General features: G+C 39.0%; 1 protein-coding gene across 9 annotated transcripts in view; it reads left to right on the plus strand.

Moving 5' to 3' along the window:
* The window catches only part of SYT16 (synaptotagmin 16), a 240768-nt gene that overhangs the window by 13262 nt on the left and 202455 nt on the right, over positions 1-25051 (plus strand). For 2 of the 9 annotated variants that reach the window (XM_035719794.2, XM_035719796.2), the window contains one exon: positions 945-1222. The exons of 5 other annotated variants lie outside the window; for them this stretch is intronic. In XM_035719794.2, the coding sequence (XP_035575687.1) occupies positions 1192-1222 (31 nt within the window). In that variant the 5' untranslated portion in view covers positions 945-1191. Of the gene's footprint in view, positions 1-944; positions 1223-3592; positions 3824-25051 lie in introns of all 9 variants that reach the window. 2 more of the 9 variants (XM_049113235.1, XM_049113236.1) reach the window with 2 other exon arrangements.

Consider the following 25051-nt stretch of genomic DNA (forward strand, 5'->3'; position numbering starts at 1 on the left):
TTTCTTTCTTTCTTTCTTTCTTTCTTTCTTTCTTTCTTTCTTTCTTTTTCTCTTTCTTTCTTCTTTCTTCCTTCCTTCCTTCCTTCATTTCCTTCCTTCTTTCCTTTCCTTTCCTTTCCTTTCCTTTCCTTTCCTTTCCTTTCCTTCCTTTCCTTTTTCTTTTCTTTTTTTTTTTTTTTTTGAATCTGAGGGATATTTGTCTTTTGGAGCTCACCTATGTAATTACATTGATTTTTCTGGTTATGTGTTTTCTGGAATTATACGCACCTGTCATGGGAAGGGTACAGCCAAATCAACTCTGCATCCTATGGCCAGAGTCCTGAATTCACATTTGAGGTAGATCCCTCATCCATCTAGTTGTATTGGCATATAAATACTCCTTGGTGCTCTGCTTTTTTCTTTTGAAATTATTTATTAAACACATTGCTATATTGTAATTAACTATTACTTGAAAAGGTATTATGGTATTTGCTGTATTAATATGATGGCACATATCCTAGCATCTTCATAAAACTGAACAGGTGTTTGATGATGTCTTTCTGTTTTCAAAGCACTTGTTTTAATTTCTTTAAGGCCTTAAAGAAACCTACCTTTCATAAATCCTGATTTTTATCTCCATTTAGCATATGAAGACATTGAGATTAAGAGAAGTTGTTACATTATTTGCTATCACAAAAGATTTTCAATGAAGGAGGCAGTGCAATTAATATCTTCACTGAAGTTAAAAAATCAGTTAATAGACTGGCATTTTGATTAGGACTGAGTAGTACAATAATATATACTACATGGACTCACTTTTTCACTTAATAGTACATTGTGAATATTGTCTCATGGAAGATGATTATTTTATGATTTAACAATTATCTTTTTAAAAATTTTATTTATTTACTTATTTATTTTAACAATTGTCTTTTAATGAACATTTATTTATTATTTACTTCTAGGTATGGAGCTGCTAAATCAAAGGATGTGCTCATTTGATAATCTGATGTTGCCAAGTTTTCCTTCAGAAAGATTGCAGCAAAAAAAAAAAAAAAAAAAAAAAAAAAAAGATTGCAGCAACTTATAATTTCACCAGCAGTGTACTGATTAAGAAAAAAAAAAAAAACTAGCCAAACTTTTTCTACAAAAATAAATTTCAAGCTGTAGATAATATAACAAAAGGTTTTTCAGCCTGGCTCACAGACTTGCATGCTATCTCTCCCAACGTATCCATGCCCAGGTTAGTGAGACCTCCTTTTTTGGGTCTAGAACAGTGGTTTGCAAAGGTGGTTATGGGACAAGAGCATTAGCATCCTCCAGGACTTGTTTGAAATGTTTGGTCAGGTCTCCCTCCAGCCCTCCTGATGGGGAGTGTGTGGGGCTCAGCAATCTGCCTTAATCACTTCCAGGGTTCTGAGGCAAGCCAACTTGGAGAACCACTGGGCTAGAAGCCAATTTTTGTGTAACTCTGAGGTCAGCTGCAGTTCTCGACTCTCACATCCTTTTTCATTCAGGTCAAAGAAATCTAATTCCTGGCACTTGATTTATCACAGTCTCTTCCAGCTTTTTGTTCCTGCTTCTCAGAGTCTCTTGGTAGCTCAGTGTGCTGATAGCAGCTCTTGTGTCGACATGGCACTCACCCAGATGAGGAGCTGAATTCGTTTTTCTCAATGCAGATATGTACCATCTATTCTCTTTCTTTTTTGGAGGCTCTGCCAGAGCCTTGGGATTGAGGGGGTTTCAGATGAGACCCCTGTTCAAGGGGTAACTTTTTGCTAGCAATCAGGGCCAGATGTCATTACAGGCGTGATCCTCCACTGAACATGGCAGGCTGATCCTTGAGCCAGGGGCTCAGCATCCATAAGGTTCGTGGAAGGCCTGCTTCTAAAACGGGAATATTTTTAGAAAAGATTTGCAAGAGAAAGAGCACGAGTGGGGTGAGGGGCAAAGGGTGAAAAGACTGTTTTCGCTGAGCAGGGAACTGGATGCGGGGGCTGGATCCCTGGACTCTGGGATTGTGACCTGAGCCAAAGGCAGATGTTTAACTGACTGAGCTGCTCAGGCATTCAAACCTGGAATATTAATAATATGAGTATAAATCCCTCAGCAGGAGAGTCCTCTAGGAGCATGCTTTTCATATTCACCTATATTAAAGGTCGCTTGGATTCTTCAACATCCTAGGTTCCAAACTTACCCGTTGACAGTATGCTTCTGGTGACAGGGTCACTCTGCCACCTTGTGGCCATGCTTGAGAATTGTACTTCCCCAGATGGCCGCGTTTTCTCTACATCCTTGTACCTTGCAAAGCTGAAATTGGTCACCCTGGGTTGTTTCTGCCTTTGCCTTTGAGAACGAGTATGATTTGAAGAGTCACAGCACACACAAAAAGAAGACTTTCTAACAGTTTCATTTTTTTAAAAGATTTTATTTATTCATTCATGAAAGACACAGAGGGTGGGGGGGCAGAGACACAGGCAGAGGGAGAAACAGGCTCCACACAGGGAGCCCAATGTGGGACTCGATCCCAGGTCTCCAGGATCAGGGCCTGGGTTGAAGGCGGCACTAAACTGCTGAGCCACCCGGGCTGCCCTTTCTAACAGTTTCAAACAGATGTATATGTGCAAGAAACTTTTATTTCTTATGTAAGAGCATCGTGGTGTATTAGGTAATGTGTATTCAAAGCCAGAATGGGCCAATGTTCTGTCCCAAAGCTGTCTGAAGGATGTTCTGGGAGATCTTGTAATTTTCCTAGGGATTTGAGTGAACATTGTATAGTAGGTATTAATTTTAGATTACAATATTTTCATTGTTTTAGGTCACATTCCTTTATTTCTCTAAATTACATGGAATTAGTTGTCCGGTTGGAGGGGAAATTCAATCTCAGTCATTACTAAGGTAACTTTGCCCACTCCCTGAGCTCATATAAGAATCCCAGGCTGATGCAGTGCACAGATTTGGCATAGGGCCCAGTCTACTGTCCACCATCGGCTCCATCATGACGCTTGCACAGTCTTATATGCTGCAGCTGAAGATTGGAATAACATCAAAGCCAAGCCAGTTGACTCTCAGCTGCTCACATCAGTGGCCCCTCTGATTCATAGTACATTCACTGTAGGTTTCCTGGAGTGGTCCCTCCTATCACCTATGCAGGCACAGTGGGAATGGGGTCTGGGTTTCTGACAGAGTACAGTCTGTTAAACTCAATCCTTTCTTTGTCTTCAAGGATATCCATTTCTATTCCCCTTTGATATTACCTTTCCTCCACAAACTACTGTCTGAACAGAAATTTGCTTGGATACCTTGCAGCTTCCACTCACCCTACGATACAAAAAACCATTACACATTTCATGTGACTCTGGCCAAGGAGTCCAGAACTCCACACATACAGTTTTTTATCTTCTTGGGAGGGAGAAGGAAAAATGCTGATAGCAATAGAAGCAGGAAGAAAGCACAGACTGACATCTCAATAAATTATGCAACTCCTCCATCATGTTTGGTGTAGACAGTAGGAGAAGTAGACAGTAGGAGGCCTCTGCAGGGCAAAAACATCTCTTTACTTGGGTCAGCCCTAACCACTGAAAGGTGTTTGTTTATTGGATTTTGACTACAGGCTGAGTACTGTACTGGGTTCTTGCAATATGAAGACCCTGCAGTCCCAAGTACCTGATGCAAATGGACACTATGTGCCAGGAGAGCGTGCAGCCAGAGTTGTGAAGAAATGCTGAAGGAAGTGACAATTCCACTGATGCAACAGGAAAAGTTACCTGCAGGAGAGGACATTTGAATGGGGCCTGGAGATAGCAGAGAAAGCTTCACAGTGGGAAAGAAATGAGGCATGCAGGTACATGGAAGCAGTGGGGTCCACCCAAGCACAGGTCTGAGTACTGGAAGTACACAGCTGATCATGGGAAATGGACATGTAGGAACAATCTGGGGAGGGGCATGGGGGCGAGTACAGGTGAGCTGGGTTGGAGCCTCGTCCCAGAGGACTTCATTTGTGGCATTAAGAAAATTTTCATTTATCTTTTAGGCCAGCAAGTCACAGTCCATTTGCTATTGCATTTGATTCCTATGGGTTTACTTAGGGAAATGTGTCAGTCCCTCAGGGCTAACTATGCTTTTGTCTTTTTCTCTCCTGTTCAAGAAACTGTAATTAAGCTGGGAGGGAGCCTTGTGGAACACAGTGGAGAGGGAGAGACGATGAAGAAACCTGGGTGGGGGACACAGGAGGTGCAGGATGGGGCAGGGGCAGAAGTGAGCTAGCAGTTATTGGAGCAAGCCATACAAGAGGTGCTCAGGGACTGAGCTCAGGTAATGTGTGGGGAAAATAGGGATGAAAGAGACAAGGTGGAGGTAGAATCCAGGGTTTATATGTTTGAGATTAGATACACAGAGTGAAGGAGAAATGAAAGATTATAGAGCTTTTAAGATTAGACAACTGGTTGGATGAAAATCTCATTGTTTGATACAGAAGGTAAGAGAAGAAGCAGATTTGGAGATCAAGATAATGAACAAAGGTCTTCAAAGTGGCGGTGACGAGAGGTGGCTGAAGACTGGTGGGTTATTCCCTTTAGTTGCTTAAGGGAATTGAAGCAGCCAGATTAGAGAAATGAAGGATAAAGGGAGCCAAACAGGTAGAGCCAGTGACTATAGGCTGTTTTGTCAAGAAATCCGTACAAGGTAAGGAGATGAGAGGGTGGCTTAGCATCCCCTTAACCAAGGAAAGATTTGAGTATATTTATAGGCTTGATGGGCAAAAGCCAATGGAGGGGGAGAGCCTGAAGATTTGACAAACAGAATAATTAATGGTACAGTCACCCAAATGAGAGGAAGTCATTGGATTAGGTTAGCCCTGTGGTTCTCTGTCATTTGGAACTAGTTTTGGGGATGAGGGACCAATCTGGCTCCAGAATCTACTGAAATGGGGTAGAAATCCCTTGGGATCTCCCCGGGGCTGAATGCTTACATGTGTAGGAAGTAACAGAAGGTTTCCTAGGCTCATCTACAGACAGCAGTTTGGTCTCCCAGACTATCAGGATCCTTTTGGAGGGAACAATGTGTGATTAAAATTAAAGAAACAACAACAAAAAACAATAGCAAGGCACCACTCAGTAGTCCCTGTGTGGGTACACATTTACAGCTGGATCCCTGGCTTTTTTCAGTTACAGAGAATGCTGGGGAGTACCCTAGCTCACTCAGTTTGGTTTTAGAAAAAGGAATGGCTCAATCCTGTGTCACTGCTTTTGTATTCAAAAAATACACATGATTAGAAGCCACAGAGAATTTCTAGATTAACAATTTTTATGAAGTCTTTTGGAAATCTGAGTCTCTTTAATTTGAAATTCTTTAATTTTAACTGGTTATCTTTAAACTGAAAAACATTTTGGTCTGCTTTTGTTAAATCTACCCAGTAGCTAGATTGTGAACACTTTGAAGAAAGTGAAGAAATAGAAAGGGATTCTCTTATGTCTATCCCTTTGATGTCCTCTGTATCAGATGCATTTGACAAAATCTGTTGTTTTGGAGAAATGTGTCTATTGCTTCTGTTTGCTCTTGTACATGTCAGTGATCATTAGTGAACTTGAACATTCTTCTGACTACTCTTGAGGCTAACATCACATCTTTTTGACTGTGACAGAGCGAAGGGATTGAACTGGAAGTTATGAAAATGACAGTTGCTCTAAAGGATCATTTAAAAATTCAAGACCTTTTTTTATTTGAAAGAAAGAATTGGGATTTTCTTTCTTTCTTTCTTCTTTCTTCTTTCTTTCTTTCTTTCCTTTCTTTCTTTCTTTCTTCTTTCTTTCTTTCTTTCTTTCTTTCTCTTTCCTTCCTTCCTTCCTTCCTTCGTCCTTCCTTCCTTCATCATTCCTTCCTTCCTTCCCTTCCTCCCTCCCTCCCTCCCTCCTTTCTTTCTTCTTTCTTTTCTTTTCTTTCCTTTCCTTTTCTCTTCTCTTCTCTTCTCTTCTCTCTTCTCTTCTCTTCTCTTCTCTTCTCTTTCTTTTCCTTTCTTTTCTTTCGATTCAAGTTGTTACTATAAACAGAGTTTCCTTGCCTGTTGAATTACTGTTGTTTTTTTAAAGCACAGAGTTTAACTTTTTATTGTTCTTTACGCGTCCCGAACAAACACAGCTTTAAAGCCAGAAGAACTGAAATCATTTCCGACCTTTGGGCTACTGGGCCCTTTACAGGCTGGATATCTTTGTCCCCATTGCTATGTTCATTCAAGTTTTTTTATTTATTTTTATTTTTTTATTTTTTTTATTTTTATTTTTTTTGTTCATTCAAGTTTTAATTGGCAGGAGGAAGCCTGCATTTTGCAATTGGGCAACTCAAACTTAGAGAGCAAATGTACCCCATAGGGTTTACCTAAATTTTACAAATACTTTTGCTTACTTTTTCCTACTTGCATAGCTGTGACATATGCAGCAAATACCTCCCCACTCTCACTTCACTTGTCTGTAGAAAGAACTTTGGGATCTTAATTTCTAGTACTTTGGTTCTTAAGACGTTTTCTTGGATTTTTCTCTCATGACACTTGTTTTGATAGGAAACAGGAGGCAAGATGATATGAACTATGTGTACTTTACTGAATACTTTCCTTTCTTTTTCTGAAAGGACCCAGATAAATTTATTGATATTAGCTTCGTGTTTCCACAAAGCTTTTTTCTTTTTAAAATTCATTAACTATAAATCACAAAGTCCTTCAAGTTAATAGGAGACCAAGGTAGAGGGCATGTTTGCACTGCCATACTCTTTTCAATGCTATCTGAATCCAAGTTAATTTGCTAAGGAGAGTTAAAGGAACAAGCTTATCTTATGCCTCTTGGTGGATTAATTAAACCTTAATTTTGCATGGAACTACAGATGTACATGTATATATAATAGGATGATTGTTAAGCTATTCAAAACTATTATGCCAAATAATTTACCATAAGAATAGATTGGTAATTATGTTATTCATTTACTTATCAATCCTTATATCCAGGCAAAGTTTTTCTGGTTTTTTTTTTTCAATAAATTTTTATTTATTATGATAGTCTCACAGAGAGAGAGAGAGAGAGAGAGAGGCAGAGACACAGGCAGAGGGAGAAGCAGGCTCCATGCACCGGGAGCCCGACGTGGGACTCGATCCGGGGTCTCCAGGATCGCGCCCTGGGCCAAAGGCAGGCGCCAAACCGCTGCGCCACCCAGGGATCCCCAGGCAAAGTTTTTCTACATGAAAGGGGATCTAGATTTTTTATAATAAACTTGAGTGGTTTGTATAAATTTAAAACTGACATTGATGAAAAAAAGACTGAGAGAGTCTTTTTTTCATCAATGTCAAATTAACACATGAACTTCGTATCTTTCTACTCAAATGTTATCCCTATAGCCCTCAAAGGAATCTGAAAAGGAAGTGCCAGGAATGTGCCTGGTGTGGTTGAAGAACAGTGAAGCGGCCAGCCTAGCTAGACTCAAGAGAGAGTGGAGGAGGGGAGTTTATATGGTTGAGGGCCAGTTGGGGTAGACTTGAGACCTAGTAAGTAGGAAGACATTGAGTTTTATTTTGAGAACCAAAGCTAAAAAGGAGTTTGATAACAGAAGTAACATGATCTAATATACATCCTAACAGTACTGCTCTGGCTGCTTTTTTGAGAATTGACTAAAAGTAAATAAAGGGTGACACCAGGTATATAAAATGTAGCTTGATTCAGTGGGTAGCAGTGTTAAGGGGTGAGACCTAGTCAGATTTTGGAGATAGACACACATGTACACATTTGCGCCTTGCTGTCTCCCACCAATCTCTAATCTGATATATCCTATTTTGAGGATAGAACTGATAGCATTGGCTAATAGGCTGAATTTGGGGTAGGAGAGAAAGAGAGATACAAAAGATCACTCTAAGGATTTTGACTGGAGCAAGTGAAAGGGGCTGCCATGAACTTGGAGGAAAGATTGGAAAAGTAGGCTTAGGCAGATGAGGGTTGTAGGAAAGGATCAGGAGTCTAGCTTTGGAAATATTGAAACTGAGATGTCTATGAAACATCCTAGTAGAGACACTGATTTGGCATTTGGATGTCTGAGTTTGGAGTTCAGGGGAAAGAGCTGGTCTCAGTATAGAAATTTGAGAGTCATCCGCATTTGGGTGATATTTAAAGCTATGATCTCCAAAGGAGTAAGCATAAGCATGGAAAAGAAGTGGCCAATGATTCAGGGGTCAGGGAGGGGACTAGTAGAGATTGTGAAGGAACAATCAGGGAGTTAGGAGGAAAAACAGGAGAGTTAACTATTGTAGCAGCCAAGTAAAAATTTGTTTCGAGGAAGAGAGAATGATCAACCATGCCAGATATGATCAGTTAGGTAAGGATTACCTTTGTGTGGGTTCTTTTAAAAGCAGGCCTTGCAGACAGGTTCCTGGGTACAGATATTAATGTGGGAGGTGAGGGACACCTGGGTGGCTCAACAGTTGAGCATCTGCCTTTGACTCAGGTTGTGATCCTTGGGTCCAGGGCTCCCCATTAGGCTCCCTGCGGGGAGCCTGCTTCTCACTCTGCCTATGTCTCTGCCTCTCTCTCTGTATCTCTCATGAATAAATAAATAAAATCTTAAAAAAATTTTTTGGGGGTGATCCTAGGAGTAGGAGTGAGAAACTGGGGGAGGTGAGGTCTTGAGGAGGAATGCCAGCAAAGGGTGTGTTATCAAGGTGACTGCTTTTGATTATGGGGATTAACTTCCCTGACACTTCTGAGAAGGATACAGAGTGCCACCAGAATGTCTATTCAAATAGTGGGGAGCTGGGATTTTTATTGGTTAAGGGTTTTCTCTCCTCTACTGTACTTAGCAAGTTCCCATGGGAGAAAGACTGAGGCAGAAAAGCAGAGAGAAGTGATGTGGGTGCTTGATAAGCAATGTTGTCAGTGGGCATAGAATCACAGCTATAGCTGAGACCAGAGGTGGGCCCAGGGGATGTGAAGCAGACCATCACAAGTGTCTGCTTCAAAGACTGCCCGCTGTCACATTTTACAAAGTAGATGACTTTGGCCTTGAGAAACCCTTTGATGGAGGGGCCAGGCAAACCTGTTTGGAGTAGGTTAAGGAAAGGAGAAGAATGACTGGAGAAAGTGCAATAGGATAAAAGGAGAGTGCTTTAAGAGGGTGCACAGGACTTGAGATCAGAGAGATTTATTTAAGATGGGAGAAACAATAGCATTTAGTCTGATGGGAGTGATGTGGTAGAGACGAAACTGTATGTGAGGAGAGAAAGAGGACTGGATGGAATCCAGCCTTTGAATCGGTGTGACTAGTGTCTAAATGGAACCTTAGCCTTAGATGGGAATGTGGACACTTCATCGGTAGTACAGGGAGAGGAAGAGTGCCTTGAGATAGATAGGTCCTTCGTTCCTTGTCTGTGAAAGAGGAAACAAGGTCAGCCAAGAGCAGTAGGATGTGCTGGCAGTTTGGGGAGAAAGGAGAGGGAGTGCGGGTCCTCTGAGACTGCAGTGTAAGGGGTGGCAGGGGTTAGTGGGGAGGAACCCTTGGTGAGCTCTTGGTTATTGCCCTTCCAGGAGGTAAGTACAGAAAGTGAGACTAAGCATTTAGAAACTTTTGTAGCAGTTGGCATTGCTGAGATAGTTTAATAGTCTTTTACAAAAGTATTGGTCTGTAATGGATTGGAAATAAGAACATCAGCCCCTCCCAATAGATAGTGAGGCACAGGACTAGGAGAGTGGGGTTGGGTGGAGGGTGGACTGGGACATAGGGAAAGATTGCCACAAGCATTGAGAATCCCTCTGAGGTTTGTGGCCAGGAATATGACACAAGGCTACTCAGCTCACCCAGCGTTTTCTCCAGCCTTGCTCAGCTGTCTTGAGACGGAAAGTCAGCAGGGTGGGCAGAGAGTTGGCTTTTAGCAGGGTGTGGTTTTGCTAAATGGGTCCCAGGCAGTGGAAAGATGCAAGTGAGTAGAGGGAGTGTGCAGTGAACTGCAAAGCTGTAAGCTAGGAGAGGGAGGAAGAACATCTTGAGGAGGGTGAGGGGCATTGGAAAGGAAGTGGGGTCCAAGGAATGTAGGTCCTGGAAGAATGGGGAGGGGTAGTTTAGAGTGGGAACTCTAAGAAGAGTGAACTAGAAATATAGGAAGTGGTGATCAGAGAGCTGGATTCTCAGTAATGAGATTCATCACCACATTGCTCACAGAGCAAACCCTGGGAATGAACCTGAACATGTTATTTTGCATGTGCACAGTGGACAATTTTGAAGCACTAGAAGTCATGTTGTACTATTTCTTTATGGACACAGAAATGCTCATGTTAAGTGAAGAAAAAGTAGATTACAAAATAATTCACAAAATTAAGTTTGAAAATTTACAAAGATCATTTTTTCTTTTTATTAATTTAAATTTTGTCAGTTAACATACAGTACAGTATTGGTTTCCAGAGCAGAATTCAGTGATTCACCACTTACGTACAACACCCAGTGCTCATCACAAGTGTCCTCTTCAATACCCATCACTCATCTAGCCCCTCCCCCACCTCCTCCCTCCATCAATCCTCAGTTACAAAGATCATTTTTAATGGTAGGAATATAAACATTTTAATGCACAGAAGTCTTGACCATGGTAGAGTCTGGATGGTTGAATTACAGGTGCTTTTTACTTTCTTTAATAACATTTTCATACTTTATTGCTATATGCTTATATTCTTATAGCTTTATTGAAGTATTTACATGCAACAAAATTTGCCAATCTTAAGTGCACTATTCTGTAAGTTTTGAAAAATGTATGGTTTTGTAACTGCATTTATAATTAGAACATTTTCCTCACCCCCAAAATTTTGCTCATGCCCCTGTGCAGACAGTCCCCTACCCCCTGTTCCCACCCCCTGGCAACTAGTCATGTTTTCTATCATACAGTTTTGCCTTTTCTAAAATTTCATATAGCTAGTGTTAAAAAGCAAAATTCAAATGAGAAAATCCGAAGATCTAATTGACTTTATTAGATAATACATGAATCGGGCAGCATCCCATTTAGCAAGTAGAGGGGAGCTCTACTAAACTAAACAAAAATAAAAAAGCCTTTTCAAGATGGTGGGCATGAAAAAATAAAGGAATTTGTTACCAAGAAATGCATATTGGTTAGGCAAGTTTGGCCTTTTAAGACGAGCAGAAAAGACAGATCAGTCAGTTTCCTAGTATTGACCATTCGATGTTGACTGACTGAAGGTTACATTACGGGGGGTTGAAACTGTGGGTTAGGTATTATGTTTTGATTTACTGATTTGGGGACTTAATCTAGGTGATGCCATTTCAGGCCTGGAGTTTTCATTTTAAAGATGGAATCATATACTATGTTGTCTTATGACCAGCTTCTTTCTAACATAGTACTTTAGAGATTCATCATTGTTTTTTTTTTTTTTTTTTTTTTTTTTTAATGTGGGACTCGATCCTGGGTCCCCAGGATCTCACCCTGGGCCGAAGGCAGTGCTAAACGGCTGAGCCACCCGGGCTGCCCAGATTCGTCACTGTTCTTGTATATATCAGTTGTTTGTTCTTTTTTACATGGAGGAGTATTCTATCTTATGGATGTACGTTCACTAGTTGGTGGACTTGGTGTTTTAGGTTTTTGACTGTTATGAATGAAGCTGTTATGAATGCTCACAGGCAAATGTTTGTTTGGATGTGTGTTTTCATCTCTCTTCAGTAAACATCTAGGAGGTGAGTTGCTTGATCATATGGTAGGCATGTGTACATTTAACTATTAAAAATTGCCAAAATGTTTTCCAAAGTGTCTGTACCGTTTTATATTCTCACCAGCAATGTATGAGATTTCCAGTTATTTTACATCCATAGTAACAATTACTATTGTCAGTTTATTTTTATTTTAGCCATTCTAGTAGGTATGAGGAGATATCTCATGGTGGCTTTTACATTTTCCCAATGACTGATGATGTCAAACATTTTCTCATGTGTTTATTTGCCATCTATATATCTCCTTTAGAGAAGTGTGTGTTCTAGTTTTTTGTCTAATTAAAAAGTGTTTTGTCTTTTTATTATGTTACTAAAGTTCCTTATGTATTCTGTATACAAGTCCCTTGTCAGATGTACGTTTTGCACATATTTTCTTGTAGTTTGTCACTTGCCTTTTCATTTTTCTATGTGTTTTGAAGAGCAGAAGTTTTTAATTTGGATAAAACCTAATTTTTCATTTTTTAACTTATATTTTCTGCTTACTGTTCTACTTTAAGACATAGTTGCCTAACTGAAAGTTACAAGTATTTCTTCCCATGGTTTTTTTCTAGAAGTTTTAAAATGTTAGATATTACATTTATTATCCATTTAATATTTATGTTGTGAGCTAAAGGTCAAGGTTCGTTGTTTTTGCATATGGACTTCTAATTGTTTTTTTTTTTTTTTTTTTTTTAATGTTTATTTATTTATGATAGTCACAGAGAGAGAAGAGAGAGAGGCAGAGACACAGGCAGAGGGAGAAGCAGGCTCCATGCACCGGAAGCCCGATGTGGGATTCGATCCCGGGTCTCCAGGATCGCGCCCTGGGCCAAAGGCAGGCGCCAAACCGCTGCGCCACCCAGGGATCCCTGGACTTCTAATTGTTTTAACACCACTTGTTGAAAAAGATTATCCTTTCTCCATCAAATTGCCTTGGCACTTTTATTGGAAATTGATTGACCATATATGTATGGGATTATTTCTGGAATCTATTCTTTTTCAGTGATCTTTTTGTCTGTCTTTACATAGATACCATGCTGCCTTGATTACTGTATGTATGTATATATGTATGTATGTATGTATGTAGGTGTGTATTGCAGTCAGGTAGTATAAGTTCTTTTCAACACTGTTTTAGGTAATTGAGGTTATTTGTATTTGCATATAAATTTTAGAATTAGCATGTCAATTTCTATGACTGTGTTCTTGCTGGATTTTCTTGTTGTACAGTGCAATATGGTGGGGGGAAAAGAAATAAAAGACGTACAAATGGAAAAGGAAGAAATAAAACTATTTGCACTTTCATCCTCATGGTGTTTCATTTCCTTATGTGGTTTATAAGAATCTTGCTAGTTCATCTTCAGTGAGAGTTGCCCCAATACTCCAAACCTTGAAGACTGATATGCCCTGAGTTATGAACTGGAATCTACAGAAATATAGAAGTAGTAAATGAGTCTAGCAATTTCATAGGATGTAAGATAAAATATACAAAAAAACAAATTTTCTGTATTACTAGCAATTAAAACACTAATATTTATAATTAAAAAGCAATACTACGTACATTAGCATTCAAAATATGAAATGCTTATAGAACAATGTAACAAAACATTATAGTTTTGACTGTTATCTCCCCAGTCTTAGGGAGAAAGCATTTTAGTCTTTTATCATTAAGTCTGATGCTACCTGTAGGTTTGTTGTAGTTGCCTGTCGTCAGAATGAGGCTGTTGCCTTCTATTCCTAGCTTGCTGAGCATTTTGATCAAGAATGTATGCTGAAGTTTGTCTGATTTTTCTGCATCTATTGAGAAGATTAGTTTTTCTTCTTGAGTGTTAATATGTTGAGTTACTTTGATTTTTGAATGTTGACCTATTTTTGCATTACACAGATAAAGCCTACTTGATCTTATGTATTATCCTTTTTTAATGTGTTGTTGGATAAGATTCTAAGCATTTTTGTGTTTAGGTTCTTGTTCATGAAAAATATTGGTCTAAGTTTTCTTAATGTTATTGCCCAATTTTGGTATCAAAATAATTCTTTCCTCATAGAATGAGTGGGGAGATGTTTCTTTATCTTCTATTTTCTTAAATTGTGCAAAACTGGTATTATCTTTTTTAAATGTTTGGTAGGATTTTCTAGTGAAGCCTTCTGGTTGTGGAGGTTGTTATTTATTTATTTATTTAAAGATTTATTTACTGATTTATTCATGATAGAGAGAGAGAGGCAGAGACACAGGCAGAGGGAGAAGCAGGCTCCATGCCGGGAGCCCGACGCGGGACTCCATCCTGGGACTCCATCCTGGGACTCGATCCTGGGACTCGATCCTGGGACTCGATCCTGGGACTCGATCCTGGGACTCCAGGATCGCGCCCTGGACCAAAGGCAGGTGCTAAACCGCTGAGCCACCCAGGGATCCCCTGTGGAGGTTGTTATTTAAAACTACAAATTCAATTTCTTTAGCAGATATGAACCATTTGGATTGTTTGTTTTTCCATACGAAAAGTTAAAGTTTTTTTTTTTTTTGTGGTAAGAACATTTAACATAAGATCTACCTCTTAGCAAATTTTTAAGCATACAATATATTGTTATCATAGGCCCTATGTTGCACATAAATCTCCAGAACTTATTTTTCATAACTGAAACTTTGTACCCTTTGACCAACACCCCTCCATGTCTCCCTTCCCCAGCCCTTGGTAACCACCATTCTACTGTCTGCTTCTATGTGTTTGACTATTTTAGATGCCACATACAAGTGAGATCATGTAGTATTTGTCTTTCTGTATTTGCATATGTGTTAGCATAATGTTCTCTAGGACCACCTATGTTGTTGCAAATGGAAAGATTTATTTTTAAAGTCTGAATAATATTCCATTGTATATTTATACCACGTTTTCTTTGTTTCTTCATCCATTGATAGACATTTATTTCCATATATTGCCAATTGTAAATAATGCTGCAGTGAACATGGGAGTACAGATACCTCTTTGAGACCGCCATTTCAATTCCTTTGGATGTATAACTGTAAGTGGGATTGCTAGATCAATTTCTGAGGAAACACCCAATTTGTAATTTGTAATTTTCTGAAGAAACACCCAATTGTTTTCCATAGTTCCACTGATTTACACTCCCACCAACCACTCCCTCTTGTCCACATTCTCACCAACTCTTTCCTTCCTTCCTCCCTCCCTCCCTCCTTCTCTCTCTCTCTCTCTTTCTTTTCTTTTCTTTTCTTTTCTTTTCTTTTCTTTTCTTTTCTTTTCTTTTTTCTTTTCTTTTCCTTTCTTTCTTTCTTTCTTTCTTTCTTTCTTTCTTTCTTTCTTTCTCTTTCTTTCTTTCTTTCTTTTTCTCTTTTCTTTTCTTTTCTTTTCTTTTCTTTTTTTTCTTCTTTTCTTTCTTTTCTTTCTCTTTGATAATCGTCATCCTGGCATGTGTGAGGTGGTTTGCTTTTCCCCAATGATTAGTGGTTTTGAGCACCTTTTCATACTCATTTTGGCCATTTTTATGTTTTTTTCAGAGAAATATATGTTGAGGTCCTTTGCCTATTTTTAATCAGAGTTTGTTGCTTTTGAGCTTGTGAGTTCTTTATATAGTATAGTTTTAGGTATTAATCTCTTATCTTAAATAAGGTTGAAAAATATTTTCTCCTTTTTCTTAGATTGCCTTTCTATTTTGTTAATTATTTCCTTTGCTGTGCAGAAGTGTTATAGTTTGGTGTAATCCTACTTATCTATTTTTGCTTTTGTTGTCTCTGCTTTTGGTGCTGTATCCAAGAAATCATTGCCTAGTCTAATGTTTAGAAAGTTCTTCCCCTATGGCTTCTTCTAAGAGTTTTGTTTCCGGTTTTATGTTTAGATTTTAAATCATTTTGAGTTGATTTTTATATGGTGTGAAATAAGGGTTCAATTCATTGTTTTGCATGGGAACATACAGTTTTCCTTGCACCATTTATTGAAGAGACTCTCTTTTTCACGCTGTGTGTTCTTGCCACCCTTGTTGAAGATCAGTTAATAGCGTATGCAGTTTATTCCTGGATTCTCTGTTCTATTTCTCTCTCTCTGTGTATGTGTGTGTGTGTGTGTGTTTTAATTTATTTGAGAGATAGAGAGAGTGAGTGGGAGGGGTAGAGGGAGAGGGAAAGAGAATCTCAAGCAGATTCTGCTCTGATCCCCATGTGGGGCTTGATCTTAGGGCCCTGGAATTACGACCTGAGATGAAACCAAGAGTCGGACACTTAACCAACTGCATCCCCCAGGCACCCCTGGTCTATGTGTTTTTTTTCTTTTTATTTTAAAATTTTATTTATTTATTCATGAGAGACACACATACACACACAGAGGGGCAGAGACACAGGCAGAGGGAGAAGCAGGCTCCACACAGGGAGCCCGATGTGGGACTCGATCCCGGGTCCCCAGGATCAGGCCCTGGGTGGAATTTGGCGCCAAACTGCTGAGCCACCCCAGCTGCCCCTATGTGTGTTTTTATGCAAGTACCCTGGTGGTTTGATTACTGTAGCTTTATAGTATTTTGAAATTAGGGTGTGATATTGCCAGTTTTGTTCTTTGTGCTCAAAATTGTTTTGTCTATTTCAGGTCTTTTTTCTGTTTCTGTAAAAAAACGTTGAGATTTTGGTGGGGATTGCATTTGAATCTATAGATCACTTTAGGAAATATGGACATTTTAACAATATTAATTCTTCAAATATGTGACACTGTGATGTCCTTCAGTTTGTCTTTTTAAATTTTACAGTTTCTTTTATTTTGTTGAACTTTTCATTTAATCATGTATTGTTTTCCTGATTTCATTTTGTTGTCTGTATTCTCTTGTAGTTCATTGACCTGCCTTAAGTTGATAATTTTGAATTGTTTATCAAGCAGTTGATGGAGTCCATTTCTTTAGGGTCATTACTAGAGCTTTGTTAGTTTCCTTTGTTGACGCCATATCTGCCTGATTCGTCATGATCCTTGTAGCTTTGCATTGGCATCTGCATTTGAAGGAGCAATTACTTCTAGTATTTACAGACTGGTTTCAGCAGATAAAGATCTGCTGGGTTCACAGGCATATGGAACTGCCCTTCAGAGCCACAATCTAGTGGGGCTGAAGCTGGCTGAGGAGGCTGCTTTCAGGTCCACAGTTGGGCCTGTTGTTGGTAGACCTGCTACCAGGGCACAGGTTAATATGGCTCCTGCTGGATGTCCTGGTATCCAGGGCTGCCTCTGGGACTGTAGTTGAATGGGATAAGAGTAGAGTCACAGGGCTAATTCTAAGTCCACAGTTGGGTCCATGGTGGGCAGGCTTGTTTTCTAGGATTGTGGGCAGGTGGGGTTGATGGTAGGATCTTGGATAAGCTGGGCTGGACTGAGTCCACAGGGAGATGGGGCTGCTCCTGGGTCTGCAGCCATGTCTGAAAATGGCAAGCCTGCCTTTTCAAAGTGGCTTTCCTAGTTGTTGGACTCTACCATGAGTCTTAATCTCCTACCTAGATCCCAAAGCTCTCACAAAGGTATTTTGTCTATGGATTGTTGTCAAATCCATGTTTCTATGGGGAGGATGAAGGCTGAGGACCTCTGAATGGCTATTTTGTTAATATCAGTGATTTGTTTCTTTTTTTTTTTTTTAAGATTTTTATTTATTCATGAAAGACACAGAAAGAGAGAGAGGCACAGACACAGGCAGAGGGAGAAGCAGGCTCCATGCAGGGAGTCTGACGTGCGAGACTCGATCCCGGGTCTCCAGGATCGTGCCCTGGGCTGAAGGTGGCACTAAACCACTGAGCCATCTGGGCTGCCCTGATTTGTTTCTTTTTGAATGGACTTTGGTCAGATGTGTCTTTGAAGGAATTTTTCCATTTCATTAAAGTTTGTTAGGACTATTGGCATAATTTTGTTAATAATATTCCCATTATCTTTTCATATGTGTAGGATTCCTAGAGATTTTCCTTCTCTCATTTCTGAAAATAGTAATTTGTGTTTTCTCTTTTTTATTTTGATAGGCCTGGCTAGGAGTTTATCAATTTTATTATTTTTTTCAAAGAAATAACTTTTGGTTTAGAACTAACATACAGTGTAATGTTAGTTTTAGGTGTACAATATAGTCATTCAACACTTCCATACAACACCTGGTGCTCATCCAAGAGTATTCCTTAATGCCTATCACCTGTTTCACTCATCCCTTCCACCCGCCTGCTCCCCTGCAAACTGTTAGTTTGTTCTCTATATTTAAGAGTCTCTTTCTTGGTTTCCCTCTTTCTTTATTTCCCGCCTCCCCCCTTTGCTCGTTTATTTTGTTTTTTAGATTCCACATATGAGTGAAATCAGATAATATTTGTCTATTTCTTACTTATTTCATTTAGCATAATACTCTCTAGCTCCATCCACATTGTTGCAAATGGTAAGATTGCATTCTTTTTATGGCTGAGTAATATTCCATCTTATACATGTACATATGCACAGGCATAACACATCTTCTTTATCCATTCATCAGTTGATGGACACTTGGGCTGTTTTCCATAAATTGGCTATTGTAGATAATGCTGCTATAAACATTGGGGTGCATGCATCCCTCTGAATTGGTATTTTTGTATTCTTTGGGTAAATGCCTAGTAGTGCAATTGCTGAATCCTAGGGTAGTTCTATTTTTAACTTTTTGAGGAACGTCCATACTGTTTTCCAGAGTGGCTGCACCAGTTGGCATTCCCACCAACAGAGCTAGAGGATTCCCTTTTCTCCAGTCCTCATTAACATGTGTTGTTTCTTATGTTCTTGATTTTAACCATTCTGACAGGTGTAAGGTGGTATCTCATTGTAGTTTTGATTTGTATTTCCCTAATGATAAGTGATGTTGAGCATCTTTTCACATATTTATTGGCTATTTATACATCTCCTTTGGAAAAATGTCCATTCATATCATCTACCCATTAAAAAAAAACTTATTTTTTTATTTGACAGAGAGTGAGGGAGAGAGACATGATATAGCAAAAGCAGGGGGAGTGGCGGAGGGAGAGGGAGAAGCAGGCTTCCTGTTGAGTAGGGAGCCTGATGCGGGGCTTGATCCCAGGACCCTGGGATCATTACCTGAGCCAAAGGCAGATGCCCAACTGACAGAGCCACCCAGGCACCCCTCTTCTGCCCATTTTTAACTGGATATTCATTTTTTGGGTGTTGAGGTTTATAAGATCTTTACATATTTTGGATATTAACCTTTTATCAGATATATCATTTGCAAATATCTTGTCCCATTCTGTAGGTTGCCTTTTAGTTTTGTTGATTGTTTCCTTCACTGGGCAGAAGCTTCATTTTGATGAAGTCCCAATAGTTTAAGATGGAAGCATTGATTTTAAATCTTTGTTTTTTTATAATATAGGTACTGTGCTAGCTGCATCCCACAAATTTTTATATATTTTGCCTTCATTTTCATCCAGGTCAAAATATTTAAAAATTTTTTATGACTTATTTTACTCATGAGATATTTAGAAGTGTGTTTTCCAGTTTCCAAATATTTGGGAGATGGTCTAGAATAGTTTTTTATTGATTTCATATTTACCTTTATGTAATTATGTGACATATTTTGTATGAGGTGAATCCTTTTAAATTTATTGAGACTTGTTTTATTGCCCAGATTGTGGTCTTGGTAAATGTTCCATGGGTACTCGATCAGGATGTGTATTTTTTTTGTTGTTGTTGGGTGGAGTGTTCTATAAATGCCAGTTAGATCCCTTTGGTTGCTAGTGTTTTTTAGTGTTTTAGATCCTTACTGAATTCTGGTCTACTTTTTCTATCAATTATTGAAATGGAGTATTGAATTCTTGAACACTAATTATGAATTTGTCAATTTCACTTTCTAATATCTTCAGTTTTTGCTTCATGCATTTTGAAGCTTTTTTATTCGAATAAACATTCAGGGTAATTATGTACTCCTGATAAATTGATCCCTTTATCATGAAATGATCCTTTTTTTTTTTCTGGTACTATTTTTTATTCTGAAATCTACTTTGATCTTAGTATAGCCATTCAGCTTTATTTGGTTAGTGTTAATGTGGTTCCTCTTTTTCTATCTATTTATTTATTTTACATACCTTTCTATATCTTTTTACTTAATGTAAGTTTCTTATAGTAGCTTGCATTAGTTAAGTCTTACTTTTTATCCAGTATTACAATCTGTTTTTTAGTTGGTGAGTTTAGACCATTTTTGTTTAAGGTAATTATTATTAATGTTGGATTTAAATCCATCATACTGTTTATTTTATATTTGTTTTATCTGTTCCTTGTTTATTTTTTTCTGTTTCCTACCTTTTTTTGGATTAAGGGAGTAATATGTTTCTATTTAACTTGGAAAAGTTACTTGGCCTCTTTAAGCTTCATTTTTTTTAATCTGTAAATGTATGGATGATTTTAGCTCCCTTACAATATTATGTCATGGATTGGAAGTAAAATATGAGAAGCAATCAATAAATAGTTGTTATTAATAGTTGTAATCACACTATGAATATGGCTTCATATCCTGATTTTAAATCCAATTATAAACATTTGATGCATTGTTTTATAGCATTTGTTGATGCATAGTGAATTACCAAATGCATAATCATAAACTATTCCCTGGGTTAGAGACATAACGTATGCCTGGATTATTTATTTACAATTTTTCCTATGAACACAATTCACTATCATACTTGTAGCTGTCTTAAGTAAATTAGAAAATACTTAATATAGCCAATTTGAAGCTCCATCTTGGTTTGAAACCTGTGTAAGAGATCTCCCTGCACCAGTTCACCTGAAATTAACTGGATTTTAGTAGCCCCGACTCCTCACTCTGCCTTCTTTGGCCCTTTTCTATCTCTTTCCAAGGGAAGAAAATTTCTTCTCCACTACTGTCCATGGTAGCCAAGAAGACAGCTGAGTAGTAAGGAGTTACTTGCTGAGACCAAGGGCACATCTCACCCTGAATTCTAATCTTTGTCTCAAGGTTCAGGAAAGGACTGACTTTGGTTTAAAGGCCCTCATCCCAGCTCAGATTTCCTCTTGTTTTCTTCTTCAAGGAGAGGAGTTCACACTTGTCTGTTTGCATGTGTAACCATCTCTAAAAACTGAGTTTAGCTTTGCACAATTGGCTTATATTTTGGTAAAAATACTTCATTACTCTTTTCTGTCAAGCAATTCACTTTACAGAACCTGTTTTGAGTCCACTATAGAAGAGAATCATACTAAAACATATCCATAGATATGGAGTGATATTAGCAAATTATCCCTACTTGTTTGGTTTCTTGTGAAAAGCAATTATTTGTTAAGGATAGCTCAATGAGAATGAGTTAAAATATTGACTGTAGATAAATGCTGGGAAAAGAGCATGTGAATTGTAAAAACCTGCGAAATTTGGGTATGAGATCTCAGCTGTGCTATAATGTGTTCTATCCTCCTTCTACCAGGACTCTGCATGTCACTTGCCTCTCCTCCTTTGTACTTTTTGTTCAGATGTTGGTTGTGGATAGTGATATTTTTAGAATGTCTACCAGAAAACAAATCTCTTTTGTGAATAACATTTACTCATAGCATAATTTTAATATATATTTTTTATTCTAATAATTTTTCTACACCTGAAGAAGAATGATACAAAGAGGGCCAAGGAGGCAGAGAATCTTCTTGTAACACATGAGGGATTAATATTCATAATAGAAGTAATAAAATATTTTGATAATTTGTGAATTATTTCCTGCTTTTGACCATTAATCCCAGCTATCCATCATAATAAAGATGGAATTTCATGTAAGGAGAGTTAAAAGTAAGGTGATGTTCTTAGTTACCCTGTGGCCTTCTAGGAAACTGTAGACTGACAATATTGTTTTCAGAGGTATGAAAAAAAGAGCTTGTGGCTCCTTCTGTCTTTTCTTACATGTTGTGGGATTTGGGGCATGTTTAATGAGAAGTTATCAGTGTTACAAAAAAGTAGTTCTGCCTTCAGAAGTTACATTGATTAATGCTCAGAAAAATATACTGGCCAATTTTGAGGATAAAAGGTTACTTCTGAAATTGTATATGAGTTCTATAGAAGATGGTGGATATGGACTCTAGTTATGCAACCCTTTGCAAGACAGTGTTGTTGATGTTGCAGAGAAATAGTTATTCTCTTTCTAAAGACATTGCTGTGGGGAAACTCCATCAAGTGCATGAGAGGAAACTGAGATAAGAAAATACATACAAAATTTAATTTTATGCCAGGGTGAGGTACAAAGGATATTTCTTGTGTTCAGGGGTTACTGTGCTTCAGAGATAAGCCTTTGTACTTTTCATTTACATTTGAAAAAAGATTAAAGGCCATCTAACTGAAAATCTTGGGAATCATAAAAGAGTGGAGGTCCCTAACTGTTTAATCTGTAGGATCCAAAAGTGGCCTTTGTATTAAATAGGCTAGCCTTATAGGATTTAAGATTTTTCAGAACCAGCGAAGCAAGATCTAATTTGTTTTATATGTTCTAACACTTTGCACATAGAAATTTTCCATTTGGTGTGCCGTGTGTGCCAAATGATGAAATGTATTGCCACTTTAGAGTCTAGTTATTCTAAATATAAAATTAAGAAGTAGAGGAGATGAGCTCCAGAAATGGAGACAGAACACACTGAGTGTTTTTTTGTTTTGTTTTGTTTTGCTGGCCTGAGACAGTTGCATTTTGGTGACTTAGGAGTAGTGCCCAAGCACTTGAGCACCTTGCCATGCAATATGCAGGTGTGGACTAGCAAGCACGGACACCACCTGGGAGCTTGGGGAGCTGTAGTCTCCCAGACCTGCTGAGGCAGAGTCTGCATTTTTATCACAATCCCTATGAGATTCATAAGCAAATGAGAGTTTGAGGGGCACTACTTGAAAATGATGAGACCAGCCTATGCATCACCTGAGGTCAGTGCTGTGGCTTTAGCGTGTGGATACATAATCCTTCTTGATTCCCCAGGGGCTAGTCTTATAAGAAAATGGCCCTGTCAATCTGCATTTTCCTCCTACAACTTCCTACTTTTGGATACATTTGGTAGCTGAAAGTAAGAAGTCGCAGAACAGGGGGGAATTAGAGAAATTCCTGTGGATTGTATGTACATAAAAGAAAGACTGAGTAATTAGGAAAGAGCTGGAAAATTTTGAAGGAGAACTGAAACTCCAAGCTTATTTTTGATGTTCACATGGTTAAAACATTTAAAAAGGTACACATTGACTCTGGATTCTTGGTTGTAGCTATCAACTAGTTCTGGTTGATTTAAATAGCAACTAAACTGTGCGAAATGATGTTGCCTGGCTCACAGGGTCCCTGGGAAGGCTGGAGAGTCAGGCTGTGGCTGTGCAGCCAGAGTTGGAGCCTGAGTCAGCTTGCAGAGTGAGTCTGGTGGACACTCCGGTTATTGAGAGTGGTAGAGACTGCAGCTTGCTGCCTGGGCGCAGTTGGTACTGAACCCTGCATGCCCAGGCCATTCCTGCTGTGGCTGGAATTCTGCATTCTTTGTAGCATCTCTGTTCCCAGAGGGCGCTCTGAGTGATCTCTGTATTTTTGGGTGGGTTCATCAGATTGGTTATGCCCAGATCATGTACCTTTGTTCCAACTGCAAGTGAAGCTGGGAAAGCCAAGTTTTTGGCATTTGCCCCGTCACTATGGGATGTGAGTGCTACCTCATTAGGTTGGGGAATTCCATATACACAGAAGCAGGGTTCAGATGCAGGTGGACAAAAAGAATGATAAGTGTTTGCTAGGGTTGCCTGTGTGTGTGTATGTTTGTGTACACGTACACACACATGCATGTGTAAATGAGTGTGTTCAGTTTACTAGGCACATTTATTTCAATTGGACACCTTTCTGATTTTATGATGAAGGTTGTTAATAGAAAAATAGGGGATGCCTGGGTGGCTCAATGGTTGAGCATCTGCCTTTGGCTCAGGGCGTGATCCCAGGTTCTGGGATTGAGTCCTGCAATGGGCTCCCTACAGGGAGCCTGCTTTTCTCTCTTCCTGTGTTTCTGCCTCTCTCTCTGTGTCTCTTATGAGTAAGTAAATACAATCTTTTTTTTAAAAAAAGAAAAATAGGATCCATTTTGCAGAATCTTGCTTCTTTGTTAAAAGTGCTCATGTATATGAACATGAATATATATATCATGAATACCAAACATTTTTCTAGGTTGCATTTAACCAGGACAGAACTTGATGTTTTCTGTGGGATTGAAAAGCTTCCTAGCACTCACTCTGAAATAGTTCATTACATTCACTTTCTAAATGAGAATCACATTTAGTGAAACCCCGACCATGTAATCAAGATAACGAGAGATTTTTAATTTGCCCGAGAGTGACTCAGTTGTGGAGTACACACTTTGACTTGTGTTCTGATGGGAGGTTGAGAAATTATCGCTGCCTCTGTGTACATGAGACACAAAGCAGAAAACAAACTCAGCACGCACCGTGTCATATTTGTACTGAGATAACACTGAGGAACAGCTGTGACTCTTTCAAATGACTCTATTTGTTTGATAATTACTGGGTAAAAATAGTGCCACTATGGGCTATTTCAGGATGGCAGATGGCGTTCTAGATTATGTTCCTTTCCTTGTGCTCAAAAAGAACAGGATCGAGTCTTTCAGAAAATCACGGTCTGTGTGTGAGAGAGCATCGGGGAAGGGGCAGGGCACCATTTCAGACTCTGTTCCACAGAGAAGTAGGAAGCAGAGGTTGGGCTCTAAGGGCAACAGGGAATTGAATTATTCCAGTCCGAGCAATGATGAGAAATAAAGGCATCTGTCTGTTGCCTAGGAACAGAAATATCTTGTGGCTCTGGTACCACTGGAGGAACCAGGTCATTTACTTTGAGAGTTCACCCATCAGTTATTCAAACAGAGCTGAAATGAGCCTTGTTTTCTTCTTGGCTTTGTGAGCGGGTGTTCTCATTAGACACATGCCCCTCTCCCCCCCCCCCCCAGCTGTCTTCCACTCAGCAAATTGATGCTGATGCTCTAATGCTCCTAATGCATTGTCTCAAAACTGTGCAGGTCAGAAATCTGTATTAACTGAGAGTAAAACCAATAGATTTTCTTCAGGAGCTGGCCCTTGGTTCTTTTACTCTACTGTGAAGCCAATGGAGCTCCATGTGAGTGGAGCATAGCGTTCAGCCTTTCATCTCAATGGCATATGATGTTTGACATCCTGTTGGCATTCTCACCTCAAGGAGGGCAGGTTGTCACACATGCACTCTCACCATTAGGTCTAGAGTCAAGGAAGGAGGCAGAAACACTGATGTTCTGTGAAGTCTGAGGGCCTACTTCTTGGTACTAAGAAGGTAGGGCAAAGTTTTGCAACCTTATCTGTATATACGAATCTGTTCTGGAGCTTTACAAAATATATTTTGTAAGGTACT

This window comes from Canis lupus, chromosome 8 (genome assembly GCF_003254725.2).
Source record: "Canis lupus dingo isolate Sandy chromosome 8, ASM325472v2, whole genome shotgun sequence".
NCBI lineage: Eukaryota > Metazoa > Chordata > Mammalia > Carnivora > Canidae > Canis > Canis lupus.